General features: G+C 42.7%; 1 protein-coding gene across 1 annotated transcript in view; it reads right to left on the bottom strand.

Annotated features, from left to right (window-relative positions):
- Window positions 1-3728: 3728 nt before the first annotated feature.
- LOC139552203 (interleukin-6 receptor subunit beta-like) overlaps window positions 3729-12678 on the bottom strand; it is a 29479-nt gene continuing 20529 nt past the window's right edge. The window contains exons 12-16 of the mRNA XM_071363686.1: window positions 12327-12488; window positions 11790-11933; window positions 11595-11688; window positions 11388-11469; window positions 3729-11262 (exon numbers count right to left, since the gene is read on the bottom strand). Of these exons, the coding sequence (XP_071219787.1) occupies window positions 10807-11262; window positions 11388-11469; window positions 11595-11688; window positions 11790-11933; window positions 12327-12488 (938 nt within the window). The 3' untranslated portion in view covers window positions 3729-10806. The remainder of the gene's footprint in view (window positions 11263-11387; window positions 11470-11594; window positions 11689-11789; window positions 11934-12326; window positions 12489-12678) is intronic.

The raw sequence follows: 12678 nt of genomic DNA, 5'->3' as shown, positions 1-12678 counted from the left end.
CATTTGTTTCCTTCATTGAATGACGTTCTCTCCTTTCTTTCCCAAAGTCTTGAATGCGGCAATTCCCCATTCCAGACTGTGACAGTAATATGTTGAAGATAGTTGTAAGAAATGCTTCTTAAAACAATATAGCCATGTATTAGGATTAAGAATATATATATTTGGACTAGATAATGCTAAACAAGGTTGGAATTCTGTTTATATAAATTGAACAGAGGACAAGTAGTTAATTTGACACAAGTCAAATAAATCAGTTGAAATTGATCTGTGGATGTATTAGACTTCAGAATTGCATGGGTCCATGAAATGGGGTATCAGCCTACTCCGTGACACCCACTGAACACAACTGTGAAGAGTTTCCACGCGTCTTAGCTCTGATTGCTGGACTTTTAACTGGGAAATCAGCTCCATCTAGTCAGCCTATTGTACGTATTAAAAGTTCTTATTGCAATGTACAGCCTTACCCCATTTCATGGACTCAAGACCCATAGGTATTAGCCTACTCTGTGACACCCACAAAACGTAACCCTCCCTGAAATCTGATTTGCCCCCCCCCCCCCCCCCCCTAATTTTAACCAAGACTCCTCAATCTCACCGGAGAATGCATCCGAGCGAGCGAAACTGCGCCCCTCTGTTTTAGAATGTCTAGCCCATGTATCTGATGCCATCATATGCTTTTTGGCCAGACAACATCAGACAGATGGGCTACAGATACTAAAACAGAGGGCCGCTGTTTGTCTCACTTGGATGCTTTCTCTGGTGAAAGAGATTCAGCCTCTTGCAAATTGAAGGAAAATTATAAAACACAGAGCCTGGCTTCTCTTGGCATCATCCATGAATACAAGCCACTTTGTAGGCTGAATGTCATTATACTTATGGTGTTTGTAATAGATGTCCCTTTCCATTGGGCTCCCGAGTGGCGCAGCGGTCTTAGGCACTGCATCTCAGTGCAAGAGGCGTCACTGCAGTCCCTGGTTCGAATCCAAGCTGTATCACATCCAGCTGTAATTGGGAGTCCCATAGGGCGGCACACAATTGGCCCAGCGTCGTTCGGGTTTGGCCGGGGTAGGCCGTCATTGTAAATAAGAATTTGTTCTTAACTGACTTGCTTCGTTAATTGAAGGTTAAATAAACAATTCAAATGGCGGGTGCACAATGCACCATTCGGATGGTGGATTTATTTTGGAATAGACGAACGTGCGCAAGTAACCTACTCTGTGACACCCACATTGTTTGACAATCAGATGAAAGCATGACTGGTTGCGGTTATAACACATTAAAAGGTAATACCATTTTACAGTGAAATTACATGTCTACTATAAAGCACACAAAGAAAATGTTCACATAGGAGATCCCGTACAAAACAAAATAGACACCCCCTGAATGTCAAGGTATAATTTGCATTTTGGATTGCAGGAAATGTGAATTTACTGCTGTCATCAAGGCAACGGGTGGCTACTTTGAAGAATTTCAAATATAAAATATATTTTGATTGGTTAAACACTTTTTTGGTTACCACATGATTCCATATGTGTTATTTCATAGTTTTGACGTCTTCACTATTATTCTACAATGTAGAAAATAGTCAAATAAAGAAAAACCCTTGAATGAGTAGGTGTGTCCAAACTTTTGACTGGTACTGTATATAAAATGGTACTTTTTACCACTTTTTCTCCCCAATTGGTAGTTAGTCTTGTCCCATCGCTGCCTCTCCCGTACGTACTCGGGAGAGGCGAAGGTCGAGAGCCATGCGTCCTCCGAGAAACAACCCAGCCAAGCCGCACTGCTTCTTGACACAATGCCCATTTAACCTGGAAGCCAGCCACACCAATGTGTCGGAGTAAACACTACACCTGGCAATCGTGTCAGCATGCATTGCGCCCGGCCCGCCACAGGAGTCACTAGAGCGTGATGGGACAAGAACATCCTTCCCGGCCAAACCCTCCCCTAACCCGGACAACACTGGGCCAAATGTGCGCCGCCCCATGGGTCACCCGGTTGCAGCCGGCTGCAACAGATCCTGGACTCGAAACAGGATCTCTAGTGGCACAGCTAGCACTGCGGTGCAGTGTCTTAGTCCACTCAGAGGCCCAGTGCAGCTTTTGACATTATTGATCATAGTCTGCTGCTGGAAAAACTTAGTTGTTATGGCTTTACACCCCCTGCTATAATGTGGATAAAGAGTTACTTGTCTAACAGAACACAGAGGGTGTTCTTTAATGAAAGCCTCTCCAACATAATCCAGGTAGAATCAGGAATTCACCAGGGTAGCTGTTTAGGCCCCTTGCATTTTGCAATCTTTACTAACGACATGCCACTGGCTTTGAGTAAGGCCAGTCTGTTTATGTATGCGGATGACTCAACACTATACATATCAGCTACTACAGCAACTGAAATGACTGCAACACTTACCAAAGAGCTGCAGTTAGTTTCGGAATGGGTAGCAAGGAATAAGATAGTCCTAAATATTTCCAAAACTAAGAGCATTGTATTTGGGACAAACTATTCACTAAACCCTTGGGGAAATTGCAGTTGGCTCAGAACAAGGCAGCATAGCTAGCCCTTAAAAGTACACGGAGAACTAACATTAATGACATGCATGTCAATCTCATGGCACAAAGTAGAAGAGAAATTGACTTCATCATTACTTGTTTTTATCAGAGGTGTTGACAAGCTGAATGTACCGAGCTGTCTGTTTAAAATACTAGCACACAGCTCAGACACTCATGCATACCCCACAAGACATGCCACCCGAGGTCTTTTCACAGTCCCCAAGTCCAGAACAGACTATGGGAGGTACACAGTATTACATAGAGCGAAGACTACATGGAACTCTATTCCACATCAGGTAACTGATGCAAGAAGTAGAATCAGATTTAAAAAGCCGGTAAAAATACACCTTATGAAACAACAGGGACTGTGAAGAGACACACAAAGGTACAGACAACATGCATACGCAGACATTGTGATATTGTTGTGTGGTGGTATGGAACATTTTGTGTTGTGAGTATGTGGTAGTGTAGGAATGTTATGATGTACTGTTTTATCTTTAGCTCATTCAGTACAAACATAGTTCACTGCTTTATCTTTTGTTTTATATGGAATGTGGGTGCTTTGGTATGTTTGGACCCCAGGAAGAGTAGCTGCTGTCTTGGCAGCAGCTAATGGGAATCCCTAATAAATACAAGTACTTTCAAAATCTTAGCAGGCAAGCTAGCAGTCATCATCATGAATCAAGTCGACAATCTCCTGGCAAATCCTTTTCAATCCTTGTCATATGAAGAGAAATTATAATCACTAGCCTGCTATTCAGTGGAGTGGTTATGTGGTCCAAGTCTGGGTTTAAGGGTCTCTTATCCAAGCTTAAAAGGATAAACATTCAACAGGGTTTTTTCAGAGTTCCCAGTTGTCTTGAAAGCACCATAAATCCAGAGAATGCCAGAGTTTGATGACCGCTGCACAACCTTCCTGTTCAAGTGAGCACAGCACAACAAGGTGAGTCCAAAAATGTCTTGTATGCTGCTGCATAAATTATGCAATATGCCAGGGAGATATGTATCCTGAAGCTAAGAAAGTAATACTAAGTGTATGTTGTGTAGTAAACTGTTAGTAGCCCATGTGCCTCACCCTAATAATTTGGTCAATTTTCCCCTCATAATTTAGCCTACTGTTCTGACTTGGTAGTGCACATGTAGCTTATAGCCTGTTTTAGAGAAGTGTAGTCATCGAATTTTGTAAGAGCTTTAATTGTCAGCTTATATGCCCCCTTTATGTATCCTACTGTTCTGACTTGGTGTACAGGGATAATACTGTAAGAATAGCCCATGTTATGTTGCTGTACATTTAAAAAGTGCTGAACAAATAGTTACTTTGAATACGTCCGTCCTAGCTCACTCATTAATGTCTTAATCGAAATTACAGATTGTCTCTTTTGCGCTCGTTGTCCCCTTATGTCATAGTTTGTACATCTCAATTGTCAGTAGAAACCACATTTGTTTAAGCAAGTCAGCCATATCAGCTATGTTTTTTTTAAAGGCAGTAAATGAGGCTGAAATAACTGTTTCACTGCCAGACAAGGCTCCGCTGATAGCCAGGTGTAGCAGTGGTAAGGTTCTGGGACTGCTGTTGGGACAGCTTTATGTAGGCCTTAACAGTTTGTGGACAACACCTGTCACCGTTATAGTGCAATTAATGTATTGCTTAGTGTTGTGTAGTGGCTTTGCTGGCATGCATCCTCAAACATTTGGGGGGGAGTTTGCCTTACCAAGATTTACATGCTAAGATCGGCACTGGCTATAGAAAATAGGAATAGCCAAATTACTCGGAATGTCACTTGTGTGCTGCCTCCTGTACGCTGTGAGACTCCGTTCTTTACTGAGTGCCACCAGTCAACTTAAAATAGGCTAAACCATCGTCTGTCACATCACAATGTCGTCACCATCGATAATAGCAGTCAATTATCGTCGACAGACGATGCTATCGTAATATCGCCCAACCCTATCTAGCTGAATCCTTGCTAATTGATTTATAGTTATGCACAGATCTTAAATGGGGTGTGGCAAGACTGATGGAATAAAAATAGGCCAGCTAAATTGTTCAGCTAAAACACTATATAAAATGGGGACTGAAATTATGTACACACTTGGACAAAATCAGTAGGCTTATCTGAGAGCTCTAAATATTGACAAAAACTCCCAGTTATTTATAAGAACTGTTGGTGTTAATTATTTTCAGGGGACACAGAAGGAAAAGCAGGGATTGCTCTAGGAGTCCCAGAAGGTAAGCCAGATCTCCCTCACTAAAGAGGTACAGTAAAACCATGTAGAACAACAGGACCATTCAACATAACACTCAACAACACCTAACACCACCACAAGCAAGCTCATAGAGTGTAAATCATAACTTGAGGTACACGTGTGGAACTTCAACCATGCATTGTGGTGGTCTCTGGGAAATTTGCACAGAAAATTCTTTCTTCTAGGACTGCATAAATCTGGTGGTTATTAATGGTTGTGTTGTCTGTTTACAGAGGTAAGAAATACAAAAAGAAAGCAAGGTATGGCAGCATGGAAAGGAGGCAGAGGTCCACCTCCAGGATGAAGAGCAGCAGAGATTAAGAGAAGAAGAAGTACAAGCACAAACCTATGAAGGTGAGAAGACGGTATAGTATAGGCGGTATAGTGGTATAGTGACTGAAGTGTGGTTCACTGAATTTGTGTCTCATTGTAGTCCTTCACTGTAATCTTGAGCTTTTTGTTTTATGCTTATTATCACTGTAAAAATTTGCATACTATCTGCACGTCACCGAGCCTGTCTCGGAACACTGACCTACTTCTCACTGACAGCGCTAAAGATCACAACTCTGTGAAACTCCGCTCTTCATCTCTAGAATTGATAACAATCTGCAGACAGCTAACTTGGGGTTCAGCACACTTACTTTTGACACTTTTTTTTTTACATGGGGACGTGCCACTGCAAGTGTTGTTTTGTACAATGTGTGTGTAGATTGAACAGTGTTGCGCATAGCCATACTCTAGTTTAGAGGTTTTGGGCCTCACCCATTCTTGCCTGCAATATCTGTTTGGAATCTTTGGTGTTACATTGAAGTATGAAATAACAAGAAAAGGTATGTGGCGTGCAATAGAATAGGATGTTTGTTTGTTCATTGATGATCATTTGTTTGAGGTGAGGCAAGCTAAAGGTCAAGGTCTAAGTTTGGCAAGAGGGAAATTTCACGGCCTGGGAGGGGATTTTTGGGGGGGTATCTCAGATTGTTCTGTCAATTCTCACATATGAACTTAATTGGGGGGAAGGATGTTTGAAAAAGTTTTAACATTTGTATCACAAACAATTTTGGGGTAAATCATGATGAAAGTGGCAATTTTAGGCCCTTTTTAGCCAAGAGTGCTTTTAGCAATGCTGTCTCATCATCCTGTAACTCTTGACCATTTTATTACAATTGAGGATTTTAGAATAGAAACATTGCTGGCGCAATACTTTTTTTTTTATCATGACTCCTGCTATTTCTATTCTGTGTAACACACAATTTGGTGCTTTTCTTGGCCAGGGCCCATTTGAAAAATCTCAATATGACTTCCCTGGATAAATAAATACACACAGTGCCTTCAGAAAGTATTCATACCCCTTGACTTATTCCACATTTTGTTGTGTTACAGCCTGAATTCAAAATGGATTCAATAGATTTTTTTTTCTAACCCATCTACACACAATACCCCATAAATACAAAGTGAAAACATGTTGTTGTTTTTTAAAATTTAGGAGAAATATCTCATAAACATACAGTACCAGTCAAAAAAAGTTTGGCCACACCTCCTCTTTCAAGGGTTTTTCTTTATTTTTACTATTTTCTACATTGTACAATGAAATAACACATATTATAGAATCATGTCGTAACCAAAAAAGTGTTAAACAAATCAAAATATATTTTAGATTAGTAGCCACCCTTTGTCTTGATGACAGCTTTGCACACTCTTGGCATTCTCTCAACCAGCTTCACCTGGAATGTTTTTCCAACAGTCTAGAAAGGAGTTCCCACATATGCTGAGCACTTGTTGGCTGCTTTTCCTTCACTCTGCGGTCCAACTCATCCCAAACCATCTCAATTGGGTTGAGGTCAGGTGATTGTGGAGGCCAGGTCATCTGATGCAGCACTCCATCACTTTCCTTCTTGGAACCAAAAATCTCAAATTTGGACTCATCAAACCAAAGGACAGATTTGTTTCTTGGCCCAAGCAAGTTTCTTCTTCTTATTGGTATCCTTTAGTAGTGGTTTCTTTGCAGCAATTCGACCATGAAGACCTGATTCACACAGTCTCCTCTGAACAATTCATGTTGAGATTTGTCTGCTACTTGAACTCTGTGAAGCATTTATTTGGGCTGCAATTTGAGGTGCAGTTAACTCTAATGAACTTATCCTCTGCAGCAGAGGTAACTCTGGGTCTTCCTTTCCTGTGGCGGTTCTCATGAGAGCCAGTTTCATCATAGCGCTTGATGGTTTTTGCGACTGTACTTGAAGTAACTTTAAAAGTTCTTGAAATGTTACGGATTGACTGACCTTCATGTCTTAAAGTAATGATGGATTTCCAATTGTCTTTGCTTATTTGAGCTGTTCTTGCCATAATTTGGACCTTTGCCAAATAGGGCTATCTTTTGTATACCACCCCTCCCAACTGATTGGCTCAAACGCATTAAGAAGGAAAGAAATTCCACAAATTAACTTTTACCAAGGCACACCTGTTAATTGAAATGCATTCCAGGTGCCTACCTCATGAAGCTGGTTGAGAGAATGCCAAGAGTGTGCAAAGCTGTAATAACACTTTTTTGGTTACTACATGATTCCATATGTGTTATTTCATAGTTTTGATGTCTTAACTATTATTCTACAATGTAGAAAATAGTAAAAATAAAGAAAAACCCTTGAATGAGTAGGTGTGTCCAAACTTTTGACTGGTACTGTAAGTATTCACACCCCTGAGTCAATACTTTGTAGAAGCACCTTTGGCAAAAATTATACCTGTGAGTCTTTCTGGGTAACTCTCTTAGAGCTTTTCACACCTGGATTGTGCAACATTTGTCCGTTTATTAATTTCAAAATTCTTCAACCTCTGTCAAATAGGTTGTTGATCATTGCTAGACAACCATTTCAGGTCTTGCCATCGATATTCAAATAGATTTACGTCAAAACTGTAACTCGGCCACTCAGGAACATTTACTGTGTTCTTGGTAAGCAACTCCAGTGTGGATTTGGCTTGTGTTTTATGTTATTGTCCTGCTGAAAGGTGAATTCATCTCCCAGTGTCTCGTGGAAGGCAGACTGAACCAGGTTTTCCTTTATGATTTTGCCTGTGCTTAGCTCCAATCCATTAATTTTTTTATCTTTAATTCCCCAGTCCTTAACAATTACAAGCATACCCATTACATGCAGCCACCACTATAATTGAAAATATGGAGAGTACTCAGTAATGTGTTGTATTGGATTTGCCCCAAACATACACTACATGACTAAAAGTATGTGACACCTGCTCGTCGAACGTCTCTTTCCAAACTCATGGGAATTAAAAGGGAGTTGATCCCTCCTGTGCTGCTATAACAGCCTCCACTCTTCTGGGAAGGCTTTCCACTAGATGTTGGAACATTGCTGTAAGAACTTGCTTCTATTCAGCCACGAGCATTAGTGAGGTCGAGAACTGATGTTGGGCGATTAGGCCTGGCTCGCAGTCGGCGTTCCAATTCATCCAAAAGGTGTTTGATGGGGTTGAGGTCAGGGCTCTGTGCAGGCCTGTCAAGTTAAGTTATTTCACACCGATCTCGACAGACCATTTCTGTATGGACCTTGCATTGTGCACGGGGGCATTGTCAACTGGAAAGGGCCTTCCCCAAACTGTTGCCACAAAGTTGGAAGCACAGAAGCATCTAGAATGTCATTGTATGCTGTCGCATTAAGATTTCCCTTCACTGGAACTAAGGGGCCTAGCCCGAACCATGCAAAACAGCCCCAGTCCATTATTCCTCCTCCACTAAACTTTACAGCTGGCACTATGGATTCGGGCAGGTAGCATTCTACTGGCATCCGCCTAACCCAGATTTGTCCGTCGGACTGCCAGATGGTGAAACGTGATTCGTCACTCCAGAGAACGCGTTTCCACTGCTCCATAGTCCAAAGGCGGTGAGCTTTTCACCACTCCAGCCCACGTGATCTGCGGCTGCTCGGACATGGAAAGCCATTTCATGAAGCTCCCGACAAACAGTTATTGTGCTGACGTTGCCTCCAGAAGGCAGTTTGGAACTCGTAAGTGAGTGTTGCAACCGAGGAAGTACATATATTTTTTGTTGTTGTTGTACTTTTACCCCCTTTTTCTCCCCAATTTTGTGGTATCCAATTGGTAGTTATAGTCTTGTCCCATCGCTGCAACTCCCCTACGGACTCGGGAGAGGCAAAGGTCAAGAGCCATGCGTCCTCCAAAACATGACCCTGCCAAGCCGCACTGCTTCTTGACACACCGTTCGCTTAACCCGGAAGCCAGCCTCACCAACATATCAGAGGAAACACTGTCCAGCTTGCGACCAAAGTCAGCTTGTAGGGACCTGGCCCGCCATAAGGAGTCGTTAGAGCGCGATGGGACAAGGAAATCCCTGCCACCCAAACCCTCCCCTAACCTGGGTTACGCTGGGCCGATTGTGCGCCGCCTCACGGGCCTCCCGGTCGGCTGTGACACCGCCTGGGATCGAACTCGGGTCTGTAGTGACACCTCAAGCACTGCAGTACCTTAGACTCAGCGGTTCTGTTCAACAGCACTTCAGCGGTCCCGTTCTGTGAGCTTGTGTGGCCTACCACTTCGCGGCTGAGCCGTTGTTGCTCCTAGACGTTTCCACCTCACAATAACAGCACGTACAGTTGACCCAGGGCAGCTCTAGCAGGGAAGAAATTTGACAAATTGACTTGTTGGAAAGGTGGCATCCTGTGACAGTGCCACGTTGAAAGTCACTGAGCTCTTCAGTAAGGCCATTCTACTGACAATGTTTGTCAATAGAGATTGCATGACTGTGTGCTCGATTTTATACACCGGTCAGCAACGGGTGTGGATGAAATGGACAAATCACGTTAATTTGAAGGGGTGTCCACATACATTTGTATATATAGTGTATCTACAGGTAACTGCCTAAATGAAGTAAATGAGAGATTCAATGTATATTGAAAGCTGTTGCTTACTCACAGGTGTGGATCCTGACTTAATTAAGCAATTAACATCCTATCATGCTTCGGATCATGTATAAAAATGTCCAGTTGGCCATTATTGTGGCTGCCATGGCTAGAAGAAGAGATCTCAGTGACTTTGAAAGAGAGGTCTCAAAGGAGCATAGGGTGTTTTAAAGGGTGTGTCACCAGATCTCAACCCAATTAAACACTTATGGAAGTCTCAGCAGTGATGTCTGGGACAGCGTTTTCCTCCATCAAGAAAACACCAAAACAGGTCCATTATGCCAGTTTACATAAACAGAGAATAAAATGGTTTCTAATCCATGATTTCATTTAAAACCATTAAAAGGTCCTATTCATATAAAGAGCAGTCAATCAACACCCCTCTTGTGCAATGTCTGCTTCTTGGACAATCCCTCAACACACGATCTTGTGACTACCACATAGCACCTATCAATACATGTATTGACAGGATAACAGCTTGAGTTTGTTATGAGTTCCCCTACATCATTAAACATTCCAGAGTTATGACAATCCCATCGTGTTGAGAGCTCTAAATCCGTCTGAGAATATCACAGTGAGATGAAACCACAATGGATGGTCTTGCTAGACTGTCACTGTTCATTTGCCATCTCCCAAGCTGGGCTCAGAGGAAGAGATAATCGATTCATTGTTTGAATAGGCCAGAAATGTGACACGTCACTGCCTATGCAAATGTGGGGTCTGAGACCTGACGCTCCAGGTCAGCCCTGCTTAGAGAGTGTAAACGGAGAGCAGGCAGATGGGGCTTTTTGGCATTATAAGTCACGGGACCCTACGGCGTTAACAGAGCGCTTTGTACACTAAAATGTCAGTCGGAACCAGTCCAGAACCGCTCAAACACCTAACAATATGCTAGTTAACAGGGTGACACTGATGGCAGCCGGTGGCTCTGTTACATAGAGAAAGGCCTAGAATGTTTGCAGTGCACAGCATCTCAGTGAGAAAAGCAGATTCTAGAATCTACAGTAAACATTCTCAAAGAACCATGGTATACACCTTAGTGTTCTGAGTCGGACTGGTGCTGCCTTGGGTCTGGTGGATGTAATCTAACTCTGGTCTGGCTTGACTGATCTGGCTTGACTGATCTGGCTTAACTGATCCTGGGATTCCAATGATGACAATGATGATGACGACGTATTGGTTGGAACACACTGTGGCATAGCCTGTTGGAAGAGTTCCATGGTGGTGTAATCACTTAGAAAGGCCAAAGGGTGGCACTGGTGGGCCACCGTACTGATGAGGACAGGGTCCGTCTGTCTCATGTCTGTGGGAATAGATGTAATGGTGTCAGAAGTTGGATCTTGAGCTCTGTCTGTGGCTATGGTTGACAGAGAAGGCCCTTGGCTCTCCTCATGGTCTGTGTTGAGGTGTAGACAGGAGTCAGCATTGCGATGGAGGTTGCCAACGAGAGACATTTCTTCTCTTCCATCGACAATGTGTAGACTGTTGGATTCCCCCTCCTCTTCCTTCAACATCTGTCGGTTGATGAGCTCCAGGAGTTCCTATGAGAATCAATCAATCTTTATTGTCCCGGAGGCGGAAGAAAACCAACAGCAACAGGACATGATCTGAGACATGCTATAAAAATGCAATGAAACTCTCCTGCATAATTATACAATTTTCTTACCAGATCACAGACCCCAACTATTTTCTGGATGGCATTGCTGTTACCTGGATTGGGGATATTCGGCCAAAGTCGTTTCTTTGCTCTGAAAATACAACACGTTGACATGTAATTAATTCCATCACTTGAATTTCACTGGACAACAGTTAAGAACAAAGCAAAAGGCATAGATATAAATACACCTTTGACCTAGAAACATGACGACTGTACCTTTTTAACAGCTGAGAGCTGAGATGAACCACCAGTAAGAGTAAAGTTACTCCAACAATGGTCCCTGCTATCACACCACTCACCGTCAGGGATGCTGGGGAGGGAAAGAAGACACTACTGGTCTGCCATTCAAAATGTGGGATATCAGAGATGTTAATTGCAATATAACCATTGGTGATAGATCAACAAGCAAACCTTCAGGTTTGGTTTCAAAGTATGCAGCTGAGCTTCTCACTCCCATTCCTGCACCAGTGAAGGCAGACAACTGGACCCGGTACATAGTACTGCTCTGTAGGTCTACCAACTCATAGCTAGTTGAACCAGCATCCACAGTGATGTCTGTTGCAGCGAGAACAGCAATAGTTAAAGTCAGTGACACATCAGAATAAGAAATAGTAACCTCACAAGAATAACTTTAAGGAAGTTAACACTTCAACAACGGTTCTTGTTTTAAACTCTAGCCTTTTGGAAACTAGACAAGGTGGTAAGAATATCTGTTAGTGTGCAGGAAGGCTTAACTTCAAAAAAAAAAAGAAGTGTACATATTTATCAGATATTAGTCACACACTATAAAATATTCTACATGTGACATGTAGGACAAGTCGCACACTGTTCTTTATGCTGTTCACATTCTACTGTATGAATACTCACTCACTGGACGTCTCTTGGGCCAACATCAACTTGGCACCTGTTTGTGAACATCCAAATAAACACGACATCAATTAATCTTACTTGGTTCAGTATCTGTCCAGTCCTGCAGCCTGTCTGTGTAATGGAGGAAGTAGCCCAGCAGGAAACCTCTGTTGTCCTCCTCGGGGACGGCTGTCCACTCCAGCACCATGGAACTCTGACTAACATTACTGCTGCTGATGTTCCCTGGGGCACTGATGGGGGCTGAGAGGAAAAGACACTGAATCTGATCGCAATGCATTGATGACTAATTGGTTGGGTTGTTTGATTTAGACATACAGGTGCTAAGGTGTAATGTACTTATACTCCAACCAGCTTGTAAGTATATGAAGTGGCTCCCTGTGTCTGCGCTTATGGTATGTGTTTGTGTGACGATGAGATGCCACTTGTGTTC

This window comes from Salvelinus alpinus, chromosome 24 (genome assembly GCF_045679555.1).
Source record: "Salvelinus alpinus chromosome 24, SLU_Salpinus.1, whole genome shotgun sequence".
In the NCBI taxonomy this organism is placed as follows: domain Eukaryota; kingdom Metazoa; phylum Chordata; class Actinopteri; order Salmoniformes; family Salmonidae; genus Salvelinus; species Salvelinus alpinus.
The sequence above is the reverse complement of the archived record's forward strand: the minus strand, read 5'-3'. Positions and strand labels throughout refer to the sequence as shown.